This window comes from Triticum dicoccoides, chromosome 7B (genome assembly GCF_002162155.2).
Source record: "Triticum dicoccoides isolate Atlit2015 ecotype Zavitan chromosome 7B, WEW_v2.0, whole genome shotgun sequence".
Classification (NCBI taxonomy): domain Eukaryota; kingdom Viridiplantae; phylum Streptophyta; class Magnoliopsida; order Poales; family Poaceae; genus Triticum; species Triticum dicoccoides.
This window is the reverse complement of record NC_041393.1, coordinates 402,877,326-402,899,847: the sequence shown is the minus strand read 5'-3', so window position 1 is coordinate 402,899,847 and position 22,522 is coordinate 402,877,326. Positions and strand designations below refer to the sequence as shown.

At 47.4% G+C, this 22,522-nt stretch overlaps 1 protein-coding gene across 1 annotated transcript in view; it reads right to left on the bottom strand.

The window, feature by feature from the left end:
* The window catches only part of LOC119337095 (MA3 DOMAIN-CONTAINING TRANSLATION REGULATORY FACTOR 1-like), a 5,903-nt gene extending 4,828 nt beyond the window's left edge, over positions 1 to 1,075 (bottom strand). Inside the window, exons 1-2 of the mRNA XM_037609208.1 lie at positions 923 to 1,075; positions 478 to 762 (exon numbers count right to left, since the gene is read on the bottom strand). Coding sequence (XP_037465105.1) covers positions 478 to 748 — 271 coding nt within the window. The 5' untranslated portion in view covers positions 749 to 762; positions 923 to 1,075. The remainder of the gene's footprint in view (positions 1 to 477; positions 763 to 922) is intronic.
* Between the last annotated feature and the right edge of the window lie 21,447 nt (positions 1,076 to 22,522).

The following is a 22,522-nucleotide window of genomic DNA, read 5'->3' as shown; positions in this document are numbered from 1 at the left end:
GCCACCAACAGCAGGTGTATGCCATCAAAATGCAATGGTTATCAACTTACCAACCTACTGCAACAAATCGAAATCGGCAAACTAGTGAACAGTCAAACAATCGATGACCCCCCAATAAAATTTTGTCGGCGATGTATGATGTATAGGCCACAATGTGCTACCTCCATATAACGAGAGCCCCACCTCAATGAGACGCAAAAACTAGCAGCATAAGCATACGAGAACTACAAGCATAACTTCGAAATAAACATCAACAGCAAGATCAACTCAGCTGCTAAACCTGCATTCCCAGAACCCTAAACTAGATCGACTCCACATAAGGCATGAACAACAGGCTATGCAGTCCACTGAAGCGGTAATAATAGCAGCACAGCAACATTGCGTCCTAATCAAGCACGCCAAGCTCTAAAACCAGCCCCATAACAACAGGGAAGCTATTAATTACACAGGGCACAAGCAGATCGAGCGCCGCCTCACCTTTCTTAAGCTTGACGGCCTTCCCGGAATGCGACCGTCGCGCGTGCCTCGCCCCAGCTCCGCCCCCGCCCCCGCCTCCCCTCGCGGCGGCGGCAGCGGCGCGCACCTGCTGCTGGTGCAGCTCGTACTGCTGCAGCAGCGCGGAGGTGGTGCTCCCCGTGGGCGAGCGCGGCGACGTGAGCGAGAGCGTCTCGGCGTTCTGCACCGCGATCCGCAGCTTCTCCCGCTGCTCCTGCGTCAGGAACCCACCATCGTTCCTCGGCGACGACATCCCGAATCCACCGCCTTGCGGCGACAATTACAGCACCAACCAAAACCAAACCAAATCAGCGTCGCCTCGCACCGAAATGGGGAACGAACTGGAGCGGGGGAGACGGGGGGCGGCCGCGCGCGGGCAGCAAGCACGGCGGGAGCCGACGCCCTATCCAGACATAGTAGTACGTACCTAGGGTTTCCTCCGCGCGGATCGAGCGCCCCCCAAACCCGTGCGCGAGATTTGCGTGCGTGCGCCGCGGCTGCGGAGCGAGCGAGTGGTACTGACTTATTTTTTCTCCTCCCCTCCCCTTTCGCTTTTGGTTTTCCTCCTGGAGGAGACGAGACTGAGCCGAGGGAGAGAGGGATGGATAGGGGGTTTTATATATGGAAGGCGGCGTGGGTTTCGGGACACGTCGCTTGCACCAGACACGCTCTGCGACCTCGTGGGACCCACGGTGTGCGAGCCCGCGTGTCATTGAGACGGCGGGGGGCCTGTTGTGTGGGCTCACCGGTTTCGAGGCCCACTGGTTTGGGCCGCGGATCCCTACCCATCCCCACGTGGCAGTCCGGGGTTCGGCCGCTCGTGGCTCACTTCGCGCACATGGGTTAATCACATAGCTGCTGCTGACATGTGGGGCGTGGAGTACTTTGGGCCCACTTGTCGGTGGGATGTTGAATGTTTTAGGGGCAATAGATGAGTGGTCGGTGGGAGTCGGATCAGGCCGTGGGAGTTAGGGTTTTGCTTTGCTCGGGGAGGTGGTTTGGGATCTTCTGTGGCTGGCCAAGGTGGCGTCAGTGACAAGAGGGAGGTCGTGATTGGCCCCGGACGATATGGATAAGGCGAGTGACGGGCCGGATGAGCATGACGCGTCGGACTAAGGTCAAGATTCGGTGTCATCTCTTCAGTGACAACCTCCTTATGGTCTATTGATCTTTTTGTATTTTGACCCAAAATTTGATTAGAAATTTATAACTAAAAAAATGTTAATGCACGTCATAAGAAATTATATCATTAAATTCATATTCGAACATAGTTTTCAGTGACATTATTTTTGTGACATGCATTACCATTTTGTTAATTAAATTCATGATCAAAATTTGGGATATAATAAAATATTAAAGAACCAATAAATCAGAACGAAGATAGTACTACTATCAGGTTGGGGAAATCCACTTGCAGATTAATTATCACTAAAAAAAAACTTCCAGAAGAATTTATCTTCTTTGATTTGTTCGATCGTTCCTCAATTCAAGAGAGACGTCATGTTTGTGATTGATTTTGTCAGGATTGGAGTCGGCACATGTTTAGAGCGTCCGAATTTATTAAGCAAAAACAATCGCAGTTGTTACTCATTTTTCTCGTAGAAACACAAGAACATGCACGTATTTCTTTTTCCGCAATTTTTGCCTAATGATTGTGCAAAGCGCCAATCGCGCGCGTGCATACAATCAATTGTTAGAGTTGTATCGAATATTATATATAAGGCAGGTTACAGTTGAACTCTGAGTAGTATTACTTCTTTTCCGGTTTATGGCTCAATTCAAAAATCTCACCAACCAAGGTAGATGATGAGTGATGGAATAATTTTCGTGGTTTGTAAAAGCACTCAATTAATGCGCTCGTTTTACTGAAAGAATTATGTTACCAATGCATTAATTGCAATGCATGCATGCATGAAGTACATGCATTGGTCAAGTTTCTCATAATCCTTGCATGCAATGAATTAATGCACCTTGAAATCTGAGGACGTGATGGGGAATAATCAAATTGAGACTTATAAAACGGGAAACCGAAATTTTTGAGATAAGCCCTATAAACCGGGAAGGAGGGAGTATTGTGTTTAGATAGGATATGGAGTCGTGTCCTAGTATGACGCTTGTATCATAGGCCTCTCATATATAGCAAGGGTAGACACACGATGTAACTTACGCCAACATAATAGCACATGTACGCAGGGGAGCCGGCGGCGTGTGCCGGCAACCGGGTGGCCGGTGTGCGGTATTGTGACGGTGTCACGGGGGGGAGAGCCCGTAGTCAGGCCCCAGGGATGTAGCCATATTGGTGAACCTCGTTAACAAATCTCGGTGTCATACTCGTGTGATTGCTAGGTTCTTGGATGATCGACGGAGTGCCTCAAATTTATTCTAACAAGTGGAATCATGAGCAAGGTTCGAAGATGTTGCGGAAGTTGATCTAGAGGATGATCGTCGTTATCAAATCGTTGTGGAGGCTATTCCTTGGCGTGTCGCCGGGAGGAAACAACGGAATCCACAAACCAGTTACGGCGAGATCGGAAATCATCATGATTCGGCGAGATCGCTCGGAAGCTCGTGCGGCGAATAAATTTGTTTGACTCCGGATTGGTGTGGTGCGTGTCTAGTGCAGAAGGCCGAGCAGTGGTCACGGGTGAAGGCTGAAGTGTGTGTGGGGGGGGAGGGGGTCTGGTGCGCAGTGGGGCTTCGGCCTAAGTATATTTTAAACCTTAAACTCGTAGAGGTAGTCGGAATTGAACCCTTAACGTTGAATCCCTGAAATCGGCACTCTGTATTCATCCATCTCGGTCAATTCCAACCCTAAACCGACCCTACACTATTTGTTGCGTCGGGAAAAAGACAATCCCGGCCGAAAACAATCATTTTTTGTCATTGACTCTGCGGGCCTACACGTCATATTCATCTTCCCCGCCTCCACACATCCAGCAGTGTGCCACTTGGCCTCAAAACGCCTTGCTGCCGTCTTCTGTTTCTGGTGTGCACCCCACCGTGAGAGGATGACCACTAAGCGCCCTCGAGGGCCCTCCAGAGCGCCACTGCCGGGGTGTCCCTCCTTAGTGCGTGCATGGTGTGTCTACCTGGTTGCTCGACAAGTGTTCAGGCATACCAAATAGGTAAACATTTGTGGTCGGGCGTCGGTCGAAGCTTCGGCCGGTCGCATCCACACGCGCGCATCCGCTAGCTATTCAGATCGCGACACGTAAAGAGTGGACCCACGCATTAACAAATCTCGTGCCTTATCTCTTTTTCTTCGTTCTCCTCACTCGCTCGTTCCTTTTCTTCTCTTTTTCTCCCACCTCGCGAAGCCGCCCGTGATTCATGGCCGCGCCAGTCGCTCCCTTTCCCCTACCTTCTCCGCGCGCTCCCTTTCTCCTACCTCCTCCCATCACCTACCTTTTTTCCATCCTTCTCCACATGAAAAGGTGCGGGGTGGCCATGAATGGTTCCCTTGAGCAAGCTGCAACCCAACAACGGTCGTGCTCGAACTGGCGACAGAAAAAGCTGCAACAGGTCGACGGCGGGGGTGCCGCTTGTTGGGGAACGTAGTAATTTCAAAAAATTTCCTACGCACACGCAAAATCATGGTGATGCACAGCAACGAGAGGGGAGAGTGTAGTCCACGTACCCTCGTAGACCGAAAGCGGAAGCGTTATGACAACGCGGTTAATGTAGTCATATGTCTTCACGGTCCGACCGATCAAGCACCGAAACTACGGCACCTCCGAGTTCTAGCACACGTTCAGCTCGATGACGTCCCTCGAACTCCGATCCAGCCGAGTGTCGAGGGAGAGTTCCGTCAGCATGACGGCGTGGTGACGATCTTGATGTTCTACCGTCACAGGGCTTCGCCTAAGCACCGCTACAATATTATCGAGGAGGACTATGGTGGAGGGGGGCACCGCACACGGCTAAGAGATCAATGATCAATTGTTGTTGTGCCTAGAGGTGCCCCCCTGCCCCCGTATATAAAGGAGCAAGGGGGGAGGGGGCGGCCGGCCTAGGAGGGGGCGCGCCAAGGGGAGTCCTACTCCCACCGGGAGTAGGACTCCCTCCTTCCTTGTTAGAGTAGGAGAAGTGGAAAGAGGGGGAGAGGAAGAAGGAAAAGGGGGCTGCGCCCCTTGTCCAATTCGGACCAGAGGGGGGGCGCAGGCCTCCTTCCTTTTGGCCTCTCTCCTCTATTCCCGTATGGCCCAATAAGGCCCATATACTCCCCGGCGAATTCCCGTAACTCTCCGGTACTCCGAAAAATACCCGAATCACTCGGAACCTTTCCGAAGTCCGAATATAGTCGTCCAATATATCGAACTTTACGTCTCGACCATTTAGAGACTCCTCATCATGTCCCCGATCTCATCCGGGACTCCGAACTCCTTCGGTACATCAAAACTCATAAACTCATAATATAACTGTCATCGAAACCTTAAGCGTGCGGACCCTACGGGTTCGAGAACAATGTAGACATGACCGAGACATGTCTCCGGTCAATAACCAATAGCGGAACCTGAATGCTCATATTGGCTCCCACATATTCTACGAAGATCTTTATCGGTCAACCCGCATAACAACATACGTTGTTCCCTTTGTCATCGGTATGTTACTTGCCCGAGATTTGATCGTCGGTATCTTAATACCTAGTTCAATCTCGTTACCGGCAAGTCTCTTTACTCGTTACGTAATACATCATCCCGCAACTAACTCATTAGTTGCAATGCTTGCAAGGCTTATAGTGATGTGCATTACCGAGTGGGCCCAGAGATACCTCTCCGACAATCGGAGTGACAAATCCTAATCTCGAAATACGCCAACCCAACATGTACCTTCGGAGACACCTGTAGATCTCCTTTATAATCACCCAGTTATGTTGTGACGTTTGGTAGCACACAAAGTGTTCCTCCGGTAAACGGGAGTTGCATAATCTCATAGTCACAGGAACATGTATAAGTCATGAAGAAAGCAGTAGCAACATACTAAACGATCAAGTGCTAAGGCTAACGAAATGGGTCAAGTCAATCACATCATTCTCCTAATGATGTGATCCCGTAAATCAAATGACAACTCTTTTGTCCATGGCTAGGAAACATAACCATCTTTGATAAACGAGCTAGTCAAGTAGAGGCATACTAGTGACACTATGTTTGTCTATGTATTCACACATGTATTATGTTTCCGGTTAATACAATTCTAGCATGAATAATAAACATTTATCATGATATAAGGAAATAAATAATAACTTTATTATTGCCTCTAGGGCATATTTCCTTCATGGCTATCTCTAACGGCGAGTTGCAACCAAACGGTGACGACGAAATTTGCTGCCACCGCCGTCAAATTTTGCTACAACCAGCGAGGATTTTTGGTACGTTCATCCATGGCCGAGTTGCGACCTCGCGATGGTGACGACGATTTTTTGTTGTTGCAACCATCATGGTTTTTTTGCTACGTCCGGCGAATTTTTTTGCTATGTCCATTCACGGCAGAGCTGCAACCCGTCATGGCGGGGACGATGATTTTTGCTGCAATCGTCCTCGATTTTTGCTACAACTGCATCCTAAAAAGCTACATCCAGTATGTTAAAAAGCTTCAACACCACACAGGGAAGCTGGGGCAGCCATAGCGCAACTGCAAAATGCTGCAACCGATAGCTGAAAATGCTACATCCGGCACGAAAAAGCTTCAAGGGGTAAACAAGAGCTTCAACCGGCATTAGCAGCAGCTACCACCGGCGGCAACCATGTTGCGACGGTAACGACGTCGTCGTTTCTGCTGCAACCGCATCTATGGAGGCTGGAACCAACAAACATGGCTGCTGCTATCGGCGATGGCGTCTTGTTTTCACTGGATCTGTGTTGGACGGTGCATTGCTACGACCGGCGGCAGGATTTTTTGCTACAATTGGCAAGAGTTTTTTTTGCTGGAACCACCACCTGTAGATGTTGGAGATGACATTGGGAGGATGGGGTGATGCAACCAGCAACCACCGGCGCCGGAGCAGACGCACTGCCTCGTCTTTGAATTTTGCTACGGAGGCGACAATGATTTTTGTTGCAACCGTAGTTGGCATTTGCTACGACCGGTGACAGAAATTGCTGCGGCGGTGATGGTCAGACTTTGAGACCAGGGGCTACAGAAGGCGGCAAGCGCGGGAAGCAGAGCGCGAGCACGGGGTTGCGTAGGGTGGCCGGCAAGTGCAGGCGGCCGAGGACGAGGGCACGGTGGCTGGGGCGAGTGTGGCGGCCTTGTTTTCCCATGGGGATTTCCTCGTACCAGAGGTGTATGCGAGGATGACGAAGGAGATCCACTCAGATCTGACGACAGTTACACTTCGCATAGAACAGTTGGGGGCAATCCGGTCGAAAGTTGGGTCGGCGCCCCGGCGCCCAGCAATGGCCTACCCAATACGCCCCCTTCTTGAGCTTCTCTACTCTCGTATGTGCTTCTGCCACCTGGTGAGCTCAAGGCCCGTCGACCTCATCGTCCTCCAGGATGCTCCCCTTGGTGCCCACCTCCATGGCTCGATCTGGCATTTGGTCGAGCATCTTGTGTGCACACGCCTTGGCGAGCCGGAGCTGATGGCAATGTGGAGGACGGCGAAAACAGCACGACTAGCAATGCAAAGATCCGTCAACGCGCCCAAGGCAATGGCCTGACGTGGAGGACGGCAGCGCGCAGCAGCACGCCCAGCAAACCTCGAGCACCGCCTCGCCCCGCGCACAAGAGGCGTGGAAGTAGGCGTCGTGCACGTCGGCGTCGCACGCGCCGCGAAGGAACACCACGTCGGGCTCGCATTGTACGTCCACCCACACTGAGCACGCTTCTTTGGCCTCCATGGAGTCCGCATGGCCGGCCCTCGCCATGTTGAGGTCATCCGTCAATGTGATGAATTGATTAGAGTCTGGTTTCACCGCGTGTCATGAGCTGTCTTGCTGCATTTGTCATACACATCCCTACGGAATACAGTGCTTTCCAATGAACTGATAGGAGATATGTAGATCGATTTACCGGTGAGACGCAAGTACACAGCTACACAACTACCAGCCAGATTGGTTGTTCCGGCTAGATGCGTACGCAAACACAAGGAATTTTCTCAAGATAATATGAGGTGGGGATCAATCCATTTGGCTGGGAGAGCCCAGTGGTTTGATGGAAGTGTGAAACTCGTCATTGGTCGGTGATGATTGGTGGAACTCTGCAGTGGGGGTTGAGTGGTGTGGGTTCACGACCCTTGAGACTCAACCGGGACAGCGGATGCTCAATGCGGTAATAGCGGCGAGGCGTGCGGTAGCACGTGCCATGGAGACATGCCATGGCTCTGGTGGTCATACATGTGGTGAGACAACTGCGAATTTGACTCGGGATGACTACAAGCAATGGTGAAATTCCTTCAAGTTTCAGACAGGCGGTCAAGAAAGGGGCGGTGATGTTGAGTTCAGGTAACTCTTATGTGTGACACCCAATATGTGAGTTGTTCACTTTCACGCAAGTTAGTGATCAGTGTGTGATGGCATTGGACGGATACTCTGAAAGTTGGGAGCACAAACTAGAGTAATAAGGAACTTAATTTTGCTCGAGTGTTGTCTGTGGTCAAGAAAATAAGGGATTACAAGTTACATGTGGAGTCACATGGAGTCTTTGGAGTAGCAACGGTGCTCATGGAATAAGCTCAAGTCCAATGTACATGGAAGTTTGATGCATTGACGAACTCAAGGTGGTGGAGAATATTCACCAAGGTGGAGTTTGTTAGAGTTGTGTCGAATACTGTGTACAAGGTAGGTTATAGTTGGACTCTGAGTAGTATTGTGTTTAGATAGGATATGGAGTCGTGTCCTAGTAGGACACCTGTATCCTAGGCCTCTCATATATAGCGATGGTAGACACACGATGTAACCTATGCCAACATAATAGCACATGTACGCAGGGGAGTCGACGCCCAGCGCCCGAGTGGCCGGTGTGCGGTATTGTGACGGTGTCACGGGGAGGAGCGCCCGTAGTGAGGCCCCGGGGATGTAGCCATATCGGTGAACCTCGTTAAGAAATCTTGGTGTCATACTCGTGTGATTTCTTGGTTCTTGGATGATCGACGAAGTGCCTCAGATTTATTCTAACATCAATACCAATCGAACGCCCGTCCATGTGCTTGTTGTGGGTGTCGGTGTCAAAACCGGCCGATCTCGGGTAGGGGGTCCCGAACTGTGCGTCTGGGGATCGAAGGTAACAGGAGACAAAGGGGACATGATGTTTACCCATGTTCATTCCCTCTTGATGGAGGTAATACCCTACTTCCTGCTTGATTGACTTTGATGAGTATAGGGGTTACAAGAGTTGATCTACCTCGAGATCGTAATGGCTAAACCCTAGATGTCTAGCATGTATGGTTATCTTGGCCTCTATGGACTAAACCCCCGGTTTATATAGACATCGAAGGGGCCTAGGGTTGTACAAATTCGGTTTACAGAGAAAGGAAACTACACATCCGGACGCCAAGCTTGCCATCCACGCCAAGGAGAGTCCCATACGGACACAGGGGCATGCCTTCTATCTTGTATCTTCACGGCCCATCAGTCCGGCCCATATCAAATTGCCCGGACACCCGAGGACCCCTTAGTCCAGGACTCCCTTAGTAGCCCATGAACCAGTCTTCAATGATGATGTGTTCGGCACGCAGATTGTCGTCGGAATTGCAAGGTGGATTCCTTCTCCGCATAAAAAGCAGTCTTCTGACAAGAGAACTATATCTGTCTCTGTACAATAGTCACAACCCTCAACCACAAGGATACAATACTTAATGAGGTATACCCAACAACGGCCCTTTCGGTGAAATGTTGCATCTGGCCTCTTTATTATTTCGAGCCGTTTTTTGGCCCCCGCTTCATGTTTCGAGATGCAACCACTATTGACACGTCTTGTCAAAGTAGAGATCGTGCCCCCTTATTGCGGGATTCTCATCAATACGGGTGAAAGGATCGATATAGTTGACTAGAGGGGGGGGGGTGAATAGACAACTAACAATTTTTAGCTTTTCTTTACCAATTTAAACTTTGCATCAAAGTAGGTTGTCTAGATATGCAACTAGGTGAGCAACCTATATGATGCAACAACAACAAGTACACAAGCAAGCAAGGAATGCAACACAAAGTAAGCTTGTACGAGTAAAGGTACGAGATAACCAAGAATGGAGCCGGTGAAGACGAGGATGTGTTACCGAAGTTCCTTCCCTTTGAGAGGAAGTGCGTTTCCGTTGGAGCGGTGTGGAGGCACAATTCTCCCCAAGAAGCCACTAGGGCCACCGTATTCTCATCACACCCTCACACAATGCGAGATGCCGTGATTCCACTATTGGTGCCCTTGGAGGCGGCGACCGAACCTTTACAAACAAGGTTGGGGCAATCTCCACAACTTAATTGGAGGCTCCCAGCGACACCACGAAGCTTCACCACAATGGAATATGGCTCTGCAGTGACCTCAACTGTCTAGGGTGCTCAAACACCCAAGAGTAACAAGATCCGCAAGGGATTAGTGGGGGGAAACAAATTTCTCTTGGTGGAAGTGTAGATCGGGGCCTTCTCAACCAATCCCTAGAGAATCAACAAGTTTGATTGGCGAGGGAGAGAGATCGGGCAAAAATGGAGCTTAGAGTAACAATGGAGCTTAGGGATAGAAGAGGTAGTCAACTCGGAGAAGAAGACTCCCCTTATATAGTGATAGGACAAATCCAACTGTTATCCACTTACCCAGCCTGTGACGAGCGGTACTATCGCACCAGACAAGTGGTACTACCGCAAGGGCATGCAGTACTACCGTGGGGTACTACGGTACTATCGCTGGCGCGGCAGGAGCTAGACCAGCCCTGTTGCGTTGAAGCAGAGAGCGGTAGAACCGCTGGAGTGGTACTACTGCTCACCCTTGCGGTACTACCGCAAGGCAGGGTTTGTCTAGGCTGGGAGGCATAGACATATAAAAATACATCCGAGGCTACTTCCACTGAGTTTCGATCTGTGCAAAAATCTGACACGGTACTACCGCAAACCTAGAGCGGCACTACCACGTAGGGCGCGGATGTAATCCGCCCCTACTTCCGCTCATGCTGTTGTGCCTGGCCCGAGGCCACGGTACTACCGCGCCCTGGGAGCGGTACTACCGCAAGGGACTGCAGTACTACCACGGCCGTGACTGGTACTACCGTGAGCCTCTGCGGTACTACCGCTTGCATGAGCAGTACTACCGCATGCCCCAGCACAACCAACACTAGGAGTCGTTCATTTTGCAGAGACACAGGCAAACGGAGGATGCTCCAAAGAGCCAAAGGAAAGGTGGTGCAAAAGGAACAGACGTGTACGTGATGATTCCATGCAAACCTTTCCAAAGCGGACCCCCTCTTAATAGTACGACTTTCCTACGACTCAAATCAACCGAAAAGAAACGTAGGGAAAACTCCATCTTCACTGGACTCCGAGGGGCAACGAATCATCTTGTGCCTAAACATGAGATATGTGGAATGCTCAATGCACACGATTAGTCCACAAATGCATTGTCATCAATCACCAAAACAACTAAGGAATAAATATGCCCTTACAATCTCCCCCTTTTTGGTGGATTTATGACAATACGGGATTTGCACATAGGGAAATAAAATGAAGCATAGGCAAACCCAACAACTATAAAATATAGACGGCCCCCCCCTAGATGTGTGCTCTCTAGAGAAATGCTTTGGACTGCACCGCACACATACTAGGATCAACACTCCCCCTATATTTTATAGACGAGGCATATCTTGCAACAAAATAACTAACACTAAGCAAGGAGGCAAGATAATAAATATGAGCATAAAGTAACGGGCACAAGATAGCATAGGCTCATGGGCTACTAAGAAAGAAAGACAATAAAATACACTAGAGTGCATATGTCTTACACCATATGATAGAGAATCTAGTCTCACGAGCACAAACCAAACCAAAGCAAACGAGGTTCAACAGAACGAAAGCAACGCGACAAAGCGAAATAACACGACACAAGACTCGCAAATCCTACTCTCTCTCCCCCTTTGGCATTGAGACACCAAAAAGGCATAGAGGACACCTACAACACATGTGGTAGCTCAAGCTGAAGCGATCACTCGTCACGCTCCTTGTCGGTCTCGGCAGCGGGGATGGTATCCTCCTCAGATTCAGTCCACTGGTAGCCCTGCTTCACCATCCATTTAGCCTTTGGGGTGATGTGCTTCTCGAACCCGCTTGATACCTGCTCGCCGAACGTCCTCAGGATCCTCTTGTCGCACCGGCGAATCTCATTCTGAGCAACCTGAGACCTGTACTGTCCCTTCGCCTGCATGCAGAATAGAGCCTTCATCTTGTTCTTCATCCTCTTAGCCCAAGAGGGCTCAGAAGATGAAGGCGAGTATCCATCAGAGTTGTCCTCATCCGCTTCCTCCTCCTCAATCTCCTCCTCATCCACGTCCATCTTAGCAGCTTCTGCCTCAGCACGGGTAGTGGTGTTAGCCCACTGTCCCTTGATGCGGAGCTTGATGGGCTCATGACGAATCCAGCCGGGGGCAACAAACTCATCATTGGGATAGAGCCACTCCCAAGTCCTCGAGATCAAGTGAAACATGTAAGGTCCATAAATAGGTACCTTACGGTTGAACACCGCAAACTACAGCTCACACCACATGATATGTGAGACATCAAGTGGTTGCGTCTGAGCGAGATGCGCCTCCTCACATATGAGCATCATATCCACGAGATAAGCATGCACCTTATCCTTGTCACCAATGCGAAAAGAGGGAGTTGTGGAAGATCTGGTGCATGATATTAAGGAATGAGTTCAGCACCCACGCCTTCTTGCCACTGGAAGCTTCTTCTCAACAAAGTAGGGCTGAAGCTTGTTTTTGCTGGCGGACTCGGGGTTGGCATGAGGGCAAACACCAACGGGCTTGTTGAGCCCCTCATCACGAACCTGTAGCAGATCCATGAACTCCTTCCACTTAGCAGTCATCCTCTGTCCATTGGTCATCCATGTCATGGTCCGTTCCTCATCAGTATGGAAGTGGACCGAAGCAAAGAACTGGGCCACAATCTCAGGGTCAGAGTCTAGGTGGAAAGTGATCAAGTCCTCAATGCCAAATTGCTCCACCAGGTCCAAAGCCTCACCAAAATATGCTCGGTGTTTATCCTTCCTCATATGATCCATATCAATTCAGTGCACGTCCACGTATATGTTCTGCTTGGCCTTGACCACATCCAAAAAGATAAGATTCTACTGCTTGGTCCAGAAAAAATCATTCCCTCTGAAATTCTCAACGGGTTTCACATAGGGGTTGAGCTTCCTGCGAGTGACAAACTCAGCCAGTGGTATCTCAGCCATGCCCATTGATGGTTCCCTAGTCTTGGTGGCGGTGGTCTTTGTTCTGTGTTGGGGGGCATTGGAGCCCTCTGGAGCCTCCTCTTGGTTGCGCAGGTGCTTCGAGCCTGTGTCACAGCTGGGATTCGAATGACAGACATTGGAACCGGAGCCACCACCTATGACACAAAACACAAGAACACACAAGAGAAACGAGAAGGATCAATGCAATGGCCACAACAAAAACAAACGAAACACGTAGAAATAAGATTGGATAGTGGCCACGAGGAAGTTTTGAAGTCAATGGTAGTACCGCACCACTGAGCGGAAGTAAAATTTTACTGCTGCTCTAGCCGCGGTAGTACCACACCGGGATGGCACGGTAGTACCGCGCCTAGAGCGGAAGTAAAAAATTATTTCGGCGCCCTCAGCGGTAGTACCTCTCCAGAGGAGCGGTAGTACCGCACGAAGCGGATGCAGCCAGAGTGGTAGTACTGTACGGGAGGTGCGGTAGTACCGCTCGGAATTAGATCCGGCACGAACAGATCTAGGAACACCCACAACATTGGAGTACTACACACTACTGCATGATGCTGCTAACGCGACACTACGATCAGAGACCCTTCGACGAAACTATGTGCGATGCCATAATCACAAACGGTGGTGTAAAAAAACCATCAAAAAAGGTGCAAAACATTTGCGATGGAGGATGCATCAAACACGGTTCAGATTTTAGTTGCGTGTGCGATTAAGGCCACACAGTTAACCCATTCGTACCATTTGCGATGAGGCAGAACAACAGAAATGGGAAGTCATATCAATGTGTGTGTGATATACGGCATACAGTTCGCTCCGATGAACCGTTTGCTATTAGGGAGTGCAACATAGACAGTTATCCAGATAAAGGTGTGTGTGATATAGGGCATATGGTTCACTCAGACGAACTGTTTTCGATTAGCGAACGCAACAGAAATGGTTTAACTTAACAAGATGTGTGTGATACGTGGCAAACAGTCGACTTAGATGAACTGTTTGCGATGAGAAATTACAACACAGACGGTTAATACAGTTAGTTCGTGTGCGATTCTGTGTGTACAAACAACTTTGAAAAATGCAACCTAGTTGCTTGCAGTGGCTAGGAGTATCGCACATGATGCGTCTGCGAGTACTCGTGTGCGATGATTAGTAAGTTACACATACCTTTCCTTATGTTAACACTTGTGTGATAAATAACATGTGGCACCAGATACGGTATTCGGGTTGTGTGTGTGCTCCACTTAGTCTTCCCGCGCTCCAGCGAATGCTTCCCGCGCTCCACATGGATGAATTGTAAAATCCACATCTATTCCCTCATCGATTTCCCGCCACCAGCTAATGGCTTGCTGCATATAACCCAGGCGGGAACGCACCGCCGCGACATTCTGCGAAGATCTAGTCCTCAACCATCTACCATTAGTTATTCCAAGCATGCCAGGCAACGACCAAAGCTTCGACGTCGACGCCTACCTGCATTACATCTTCGGCGAGGAGAACGAGCCGGAGCAGGTCGGGGAGCAAGAGCTTCATCGGCCGGTGCAGGCACCATGGCCCATCGGCAGCGATATCGGCGTCATAGTCCTTGGGAGCATAATCGACATATTGCAGAGGAGGTGTGATGAGCAGTTTGCCATCCACCGTGCAAAAGATCTAGAGCTGCTCATCGGCATGATCGACGACCCACCCGAAGAGCCGCCGTCACCGGTGCTCATCGAGAGCCTAATGCCCCGCAAGGAATGGGCAGAGGACCTCTGCAATTCATTCAAGATAAAGGCAGCCTACGGCTTCATCATTGCCCGCGGCGGCCGTGTCAACCTCGATCCCGATGATGTGGTGGCCAGGCTCGAGCGCATCCTTGGCGGAGTTGACATCCCCGATGAAGTAGAACATCGCCAACGTGATATCTTGAGGATGCAGGTAATCGACAGAATTTTCTACCAGGCCAGAGACATGGAAATGGAGCAGTTCCGCGGAGTTGTCATGCGCGCGATTGCACGCTGTCAAGCTCTTCTAGAAGAGGCCCAGCAGCCCCAAGAGCCTCGCAGCGCCAGCAGCTCCGTAGGCGGAGGCAGGTCGGGACACTCGGAGTGAACGACCGCAAGGGTGCTATGCTGATCATGGGGTCCGAGAAGACCATCGTCGGAAGGCCGCCAACTCAGCCTTTTAGCTTATATTTTATATAATTGTATGCATATGTAGGTCGTGAGTGTTCCGGGCCTTGCCGCATTTGGCATTTTAAATTATCCTGAATATGTAAGACAATTATTAAGAATTATTAACAGCTGCCATTGTAACTTTGCCTCAACGGCGAGCAGAGCGCGCGTAGGGACGCCAGAGCGGAGTGCGCCGCGGCCGCCTCAACGGTGAGCAACCACGTGGTCAACCTTCTGCCATCAATTAATTTTGACCTTGTTTCTCGTCACATTGCTGATTACAATGCAATAAGTAATTGCAAATCTGTTTACACCTATTAAACTAATATGTGTTCACACTTAGCACCGGGCTATAAAAACTACCCACTCGAAAATTACTTCACAGTTCCTCTCCTCATCACCCACAAAACTTGTTTTTCTGTCAAGTCGTTCCGGCAAGACCGGTAGGAGGAGTTTAGGGTTGACATATAACCAGGCAGCAAAGACCAAGGCCGCGGAAGCACTAGAGAGGTCCCACCGCGAAGCCGCAGCCATAGCAGAGATGTCCCGGCGCGCCGCGGAGCCCTCAAACGAGCTCTCACGGGCACGCGAGGTCTCTCACAAGCGCATTTACAGCATTGGCCATCACGACTAGCCAGCGTTCCTGAAGTCCTGACGACGACATTCTCGCTAGCGTCACTACGCAGCAGGAGCTGGTCGACGGCTTGATGAAGCTGCTCAAGAACAGCGATGCCTTGGTTGACAAGGCGACCGGCCTCGTTGAGCAACTCATGGATGACAATGCGAAGCCCCTCAAGTTGGTCACCGAGAAGGAGGAGGAGGCCGCCGGCTGGAAGATGCTGCATGAGCAGAGCAGTGCCTCAGAGATGACGCTAAAAGCGGTTGTTGAGGAACTGATGGGTGGCTTGAGGAAGCTCCGGATCGAGCGCGAGCAGGAGGTGGAGGAATCCGTGGCTGCTTTCAAGCAAAGTCATGAGGAATTGAAGAAGGAGCTGGAGGATTTCGCCGCCCGGCAATCCATCGACGAGTAGAGACAGTAGTGACCCATATCATTGTCTGCAATTTCCTTCTTCTCTTGCCCCCCGTGTCTTCCGGGCTTTGCCGCATGTGGCATTTTAAATTATCCGCAATATGTAAGACAATTATTATCTGTGCCATTGTAAATTTGTCGTTGTATTGTCCATTGCCATTTTATTTGTGGTCATATTATCCGTTGCCCTATGTGGCAATTTAAATTAGGGCGGAATACGAGTCAAAAACACGAACAAAGCAAATGTTGCCATGGGATCACAAGCAAACACCCTCCGTCCAGGTGCTTTAATTAACTCATTAATGGAGAAGTTGTGAGCGAGGCAGGCGGCGGCTGGTGCATGGAGGTCAAAGAGCTCACTTCCCGGTGAGCATGGGCGGCCTTGCTGCTCGCAGGCTCGATGGACAGGATGCACGCGTCTCATCGAGCCTGCACGGCGGACTGCTCGCACACGTCCCGTCGAACCTGCGCGGCGGACTTCTCGCGCTCATCCCGTCTAATCAAACAGCTGCACGCACACCACCGAGTATGGTTAAATTTTGACACGGTAAATATAATACAACCGTTTGCGATATTAACTTCTCAGCTTTTTGTTTCAAAAAGGACTTCGTTGGCTACTAATATATGCGCCTCTTCTCAAACTGGACGATTTTTATTTACTGGGATTTAAAAACCGAGATTCTCATTGTTTCAGGAAGACGACAAGTTTGTAATTCATTATCATTCCTTAAACGAGACCTAAACATGCACCCAATGACACATGTATGATTTCCCACCCATTTTGCTTCACTGGGGCATAGTTCAAATTTGAATTATGGACTACATTAAATGCATAGAAAACTTAGTAATTAGTAATATATGTACAATGGCCAAACAATCCCTGGACAGTTTCAAATTTCAGCCCGATACTCCTGTTATTCTATGTTGGATGCAGAAAACAAAGTTCAAGGCGAGAAGAGGCATCGATTATCGTTTCGCCCACAAGAGGGGCATGTTTCCCTACCGGAACCATGAGGGTTGTGACAGGCCCCGGTTTGTAAAAGGCTTGTAAAATAGCTTCACCCAAATTGGACAATTATATATACCATGTAGTGACACCATGCCAAGTTTCATGATTTCCTGGTGAGTTTTGGATTTACAGACATTTAAAAACTGAGATTCGCAATGTTTGTGGCTAGGCCAGGACGGCGAGACGGTTGAATTTGTTCCCATTCGTTCCATGGGACCTAAACATGCACCCCAAGGAAACATGTACGTTTTTTCTAGCCATTTTGGTGCACTGGAGCATGTATTTGTATCAGATTTGAATGATTGACATTAAATGCCTAGAAAACTCAATTAATGGATAAAAAGGTCAAACGAACCCTGAATAATTTCAAAGTTCAGCGCGAATCTCCAGTTGTTCCGTGTCACGTGTAGAAGAAAATACGAGGCTAGAAGAGGGAGTGATTATTGTTTGGCCCACAAGGGGACACGTTTCCCTATCGAAACCACGAGGGTTCTTGCGACAGGCTCCTGTTTGTAAGAGGTTTGTAATAAAGCTTGGCCCAAATTGGCAATGTTTTTACCATGACATATATATGCCATGACATGACACCATGCCACCTCTGATGACTTTCTGGTGAGTTTAGGATTTATGGGGACTTAAAAACCGAGATTCGAAATGTTTGAGGAAGAGCCAGGACACCGGTACGGTTGTAATTCGTTCCCATTCCTGGCACGAGACCTAAACAAGCACCCAAGGACATATGTATAATTTTTCTAGCCATTTTGGTGAACTGGAGCATGTATTTGTAGTTCAGATTTGAATTATGGACATTAAATGCCTAGGAAACTCAATTAGTGTATAAAAAGGCCAAACGAACCCTGAATAAGTTTAAATTTCAGCACGGATATCCTGTGGTTCCATGTTGCTCGTGGAAGAAAATACAAGGCAAAAAGAGGCAGTGATTACGTTTCACCCACAACGGGAACACGTTTACCTATCAGAACCATGAGGCTTCTTTGAGAGAAGCTCCAGTTTTTGTAAGAGGTTTGTAATAAAGCTTGGCCCAAATTGGACAATGTTTTTACCACGACATATATGTGCCATGACGTGACACCATGCCACCTTTGATGACTTTCTAGTGAGTTTAGGATTTATGGGGCCTTAAAAATCGAGAATCGAAATGTTTGAGTACGAGCCATGACAACAGTATAGTTGTAATTCGTTCCCATTCCTGGCATGGGACCTAAACATGCACCCAAGGACACATGTATAATTTTTCTAGCCATTTTGGTGAACTGGAGCATGTATTTGTAGTTCAGATTTGAATTATGGACATTAAATGCCTAGGAAACTCAATTAGTGTATAAAAAGGCCAAACGAACCCTGAGTAAGTTTAAATTTCAGCACGGATATCCTGTCGTTCCATGTTGCCCGTAGAAGAAAATACAAGGTGAAAAGAGGCAGTGATTACGTTTCGCCCACAAGGGGGACATGTTTCCCTATCAGAACCACGAGGCTTCTTTGAGAGAAGCTCCGATTTGTAAGAGGCTTGTAATAAAACTTGCGCCACAATGGACGAAGAAAATTCCTTGACATATAAGTGCGATGTCGTGACACCATGGCAGGTTTCACGAATTTCAGCTTAGTTTTGGATTTACAGGGATCTAAAAACCGAGATTCTTCTCACGAAATGTTTTCAAATAGCACACGGTTCACTCACGAAAGCCGATATTCAATGAAAACTTCGTGGAAACCATATTTTAAAGTTTCATAAAAATCTGGAAAAAATGTGGGATGTTAAGAAGGTGATGTTTTACTGCGACACAAAATTTCAAGTTGAAAAACATCACGATATGTGAGATGTGAAAAAAAAACAAATTCCGCCCTGAATAGTGACATTACTATTCGGCACTATTCAACACTGATTTTGTGTTTTTCATAGCTCACATATCTTAATGTGTTTCAACTTGAAATTTTGTGTGCCAATAAAACATCATCCTCTTAACATCCCGAATTTTTTTGAAACTTCAAAACATCTTTTTTCTCGTGGTTTTCACCGGTTTCCACATGATATCCCCCCCCTCGCTGCACGTGATCTGAGTCCTGCGTTCTGACTGGCCAGAACCAAAACCCCACGGATCGTACGTGTGCACCATTGGATGCTCGCAGATCAAACGGCAACCCTGAGCCCTTTCGACAGCACAAGCAGTACATGGGTAAGCACTGTGCGCATGCATCGTGTAGCTCACGCTTCCTTCTCTACTAGGTTTCTGATACGTCTCCAACGTATCTATAATTTTTGATTGTTCCATGCTATTATATTACCCCTTTTGGATGCTTATGGGCTTTATTTTACACATTTATATCATTTTTGGGACTAACCTACTAACCGGAGGCCCAGCCCATATTGCTGTTTTTTTTGCCTATTTCAGTATTTCGAAGAAAAGGAATATCAAACGGAGTCCAAACGGAATGAAACTTTCGGGAGCGTGATTTTTGGAACGAACGTGATCCGGAGAGCTTGGAGTGCAAGTCAAGAAGCTGCCGAGGAAGCCACGAGATAGGAGGCCACACACCCCCTGTAGGGCGCGCCCCCTGTCTCGTGGGCCCCTCGGGCGTCCACCGACGTACTTCTTCCTCCTATATATACCTACGGACCCCGAAAACATCCAGGAGCACCACAAAACACAATTTCCACTACCGTAACCTTATGTATCCACGAGATCCCATCTTGGAGCCTTCGCCGGCACTCTGCCGGAGGGGGAATCAACGACGGAGGGCTTCTACATCAACATCCTTGCCCCTCCGATGAGTTGTAAGTAGTTTACCACAAACCTACGGGTCCATAGTTATTAGCTAGATGGCTTCTTCTCTCTTTTTGGATCTCAATACAATGTTCTCCCCCTCTCTTGTGGAGATCTATTCGATGTAATCTCTTTTTGTGGTGTGCTTGACGAGATCCGTTGAATTGTGGGTTTATGATTAGATTTATCTATGGATAATAATTGAATCTTCTCTGAATTTGTTTATGTATGATTGAGTTATCTTTGCAAGTCTCTTCGAATTATCAGTTTGGTTTGGCCTACTAGATTGATCTTTCTTGCCATGGGAGAAGTGGTTAGCTTTGGGTTCAATCTTGTGGTGTTCTTACTCAGTGACAGAAAGGGTTGCAAGACACATATTGTATTGTTGCCATCGAGGATAACAAGATGGGGTTTATATCATATTGCATGAGTTTATCCCTCTACATCATGTCATCTTGCTTAATGCGTTACTCTATTCTTATAAACTTAATACTCTAGATGCAGGCAGGAGTCGGTCGATGTGTGGAGTAATAGTAGTAGATGCAGGCAGGAGTCGGTCTACTTGTTATGGACGTGATGCCTATATACATGATCATGCCTAGATAATCTCATAACTATGCGCTTTTCTATCAATTGCTCGACAGTAATTTGTTCATCCACCGTAATACTTATGCTATCTTGAGAGAAGCCTCTAGTGAAACCTATGGCCCCCGGGTCTATCTCTTATCATATTTGCTTTCAATCTACTTTTATTTACATCTTTACTTTTTGCATCTATATTATAAAATACGAAAAATATATTTATCTTATCATACTATCTCTATCAGATCTCACTTTCGCAAGTGGCCGTGAAGGGATTGACAACCCCTTTATTGCATTGGTTGCGAGTTCTCAGTTTGTTTGTGTAGGTGCGTGGGACTTTTGAGGAGCCTCCTACTGGATTGATACCTTGGTTCTCAAAACTGAGGTAAATACTTACGCTACACTTGCTACATCACCCTCTCCTCTTCGGGGAAAACCAACGCTAGCTCAAGACGTAGCAAGAAGGATTTTTGGCGCCGTTGCCGGGGAGGTCTTCACTCAAGTCAAAACATACCAAGTACCCATCACAAACTCATCTCCCTCGCATTTACATTATTTGCCATTTGCCTCTCGTTTTCCTCTCCCCCACTTCACCCTTGTCGTTTTATTCGCCCTCTCTTTCCCAATCTTCTCTTCCCTCTTTTGCTTGCCCTTTCATTTGCTCGTTTGGTTGGATTAGATGCTTATTATTGCTAAATAGAGAACCTAAGATATATGGATCCTCATCCGCTTGCTAATCTTTTTAAGAGATCCAATTATGATGAACCAATTGCTAATGAGTTTTGTGCACTAGATTATCTTTATGAAGTTTTGCTTGAAATCAGTGAATCTGAAAATTGTGATGAAATACTTTATGAAGTGATTCATGATAGATCTTTGAATAAAAAGCATGATTGCAATGATTTTACTATAAATTCTCTTGATGTCAATTATGCTAATAATATGCAAAACCCTAAGCTTGGGGATGCTAGTTTTGCTATGTCTACTACTTGTTGCAATGATCATGATTGGAGTGATTCTTCTTATGATTTTGAAAATTTATTTAAGCCCCATGATGAATATGAGATTGATAATAGTGTTTGTAATAATATTGAAAGTGGATTTGGAAGAGTGTCAACTTTAGACCCCACATATTTGGAGAATGTTCAATCTTATGATATTTTTGATAAAAGTGGGTTTGGAGAGGTCATGACTTTAGTTAATGATAGTCCCACTATTTTGGAAGAGTGCCAACTTTACATGCATGTGGATCGTGTTGAGAATATGTTATGTGATAGCTATTTTGTTGAATTTTCTTATGATCCTACATGTAATTATTATGCGAAAGTAAATTATGGTTGTAGAAGTTTTCATGTTACTAAATTACCTCTCTTCATGTTGAGATTGCTATCATATCTTTGTTCTTCCTTGCATATGCTAGTTTTTGATTGCCTTGATAATTTGTTTGCTTACAAGATGCCTATGCATAGGACGTATGTTAGACTTAAGTGTGTTTTTCATATGTTCTATGATGCTCTCTTTGTGCTTCAATTCTTGTCTTTCATGTGAGCATCATTGAAATCTCAATGCCTAGCTAAAAAGGCTTTAAAGAAAAGCGCTTGTTGGGAGATAACCCAATATTTTTCCTTGCTGTTATTTAATAAATCTTGCATCTACTTTCTGTTTAGATGTGTTTTTATCTTTTATTTAGTGTTTGTGCCAAGTAGAACCTATAGGATAAACTACGATGATAGTTGATTTGATTCTACTGAAAAACAGAAACTTTGCGCTCACGAGAAAAAATTCAATAAATCACAGAAACGTGATTTTGCATTGATTCGTTTTGCTGCTTATCAATAAACAAATTTTCCAGTACGTCCTATTTTGGTAGGATTTTTAGAGTTCCAGAAGTTTGCGTTAGTTACAGATTGCTACAGACTATTCTGTTTTTGACAGATTCTGTTTTTCGTGTGTTGTTTGCTTATTTCAATGCATCTATGGCTAGTAAATTAGTTTATAAACCATAAAGTTGTTGGAATATAGTAGGTTTAACACCAAAATAAATAAAGACTGAGTTCATTGCAGTACCTTATGTGGTGATTTTGTTTTG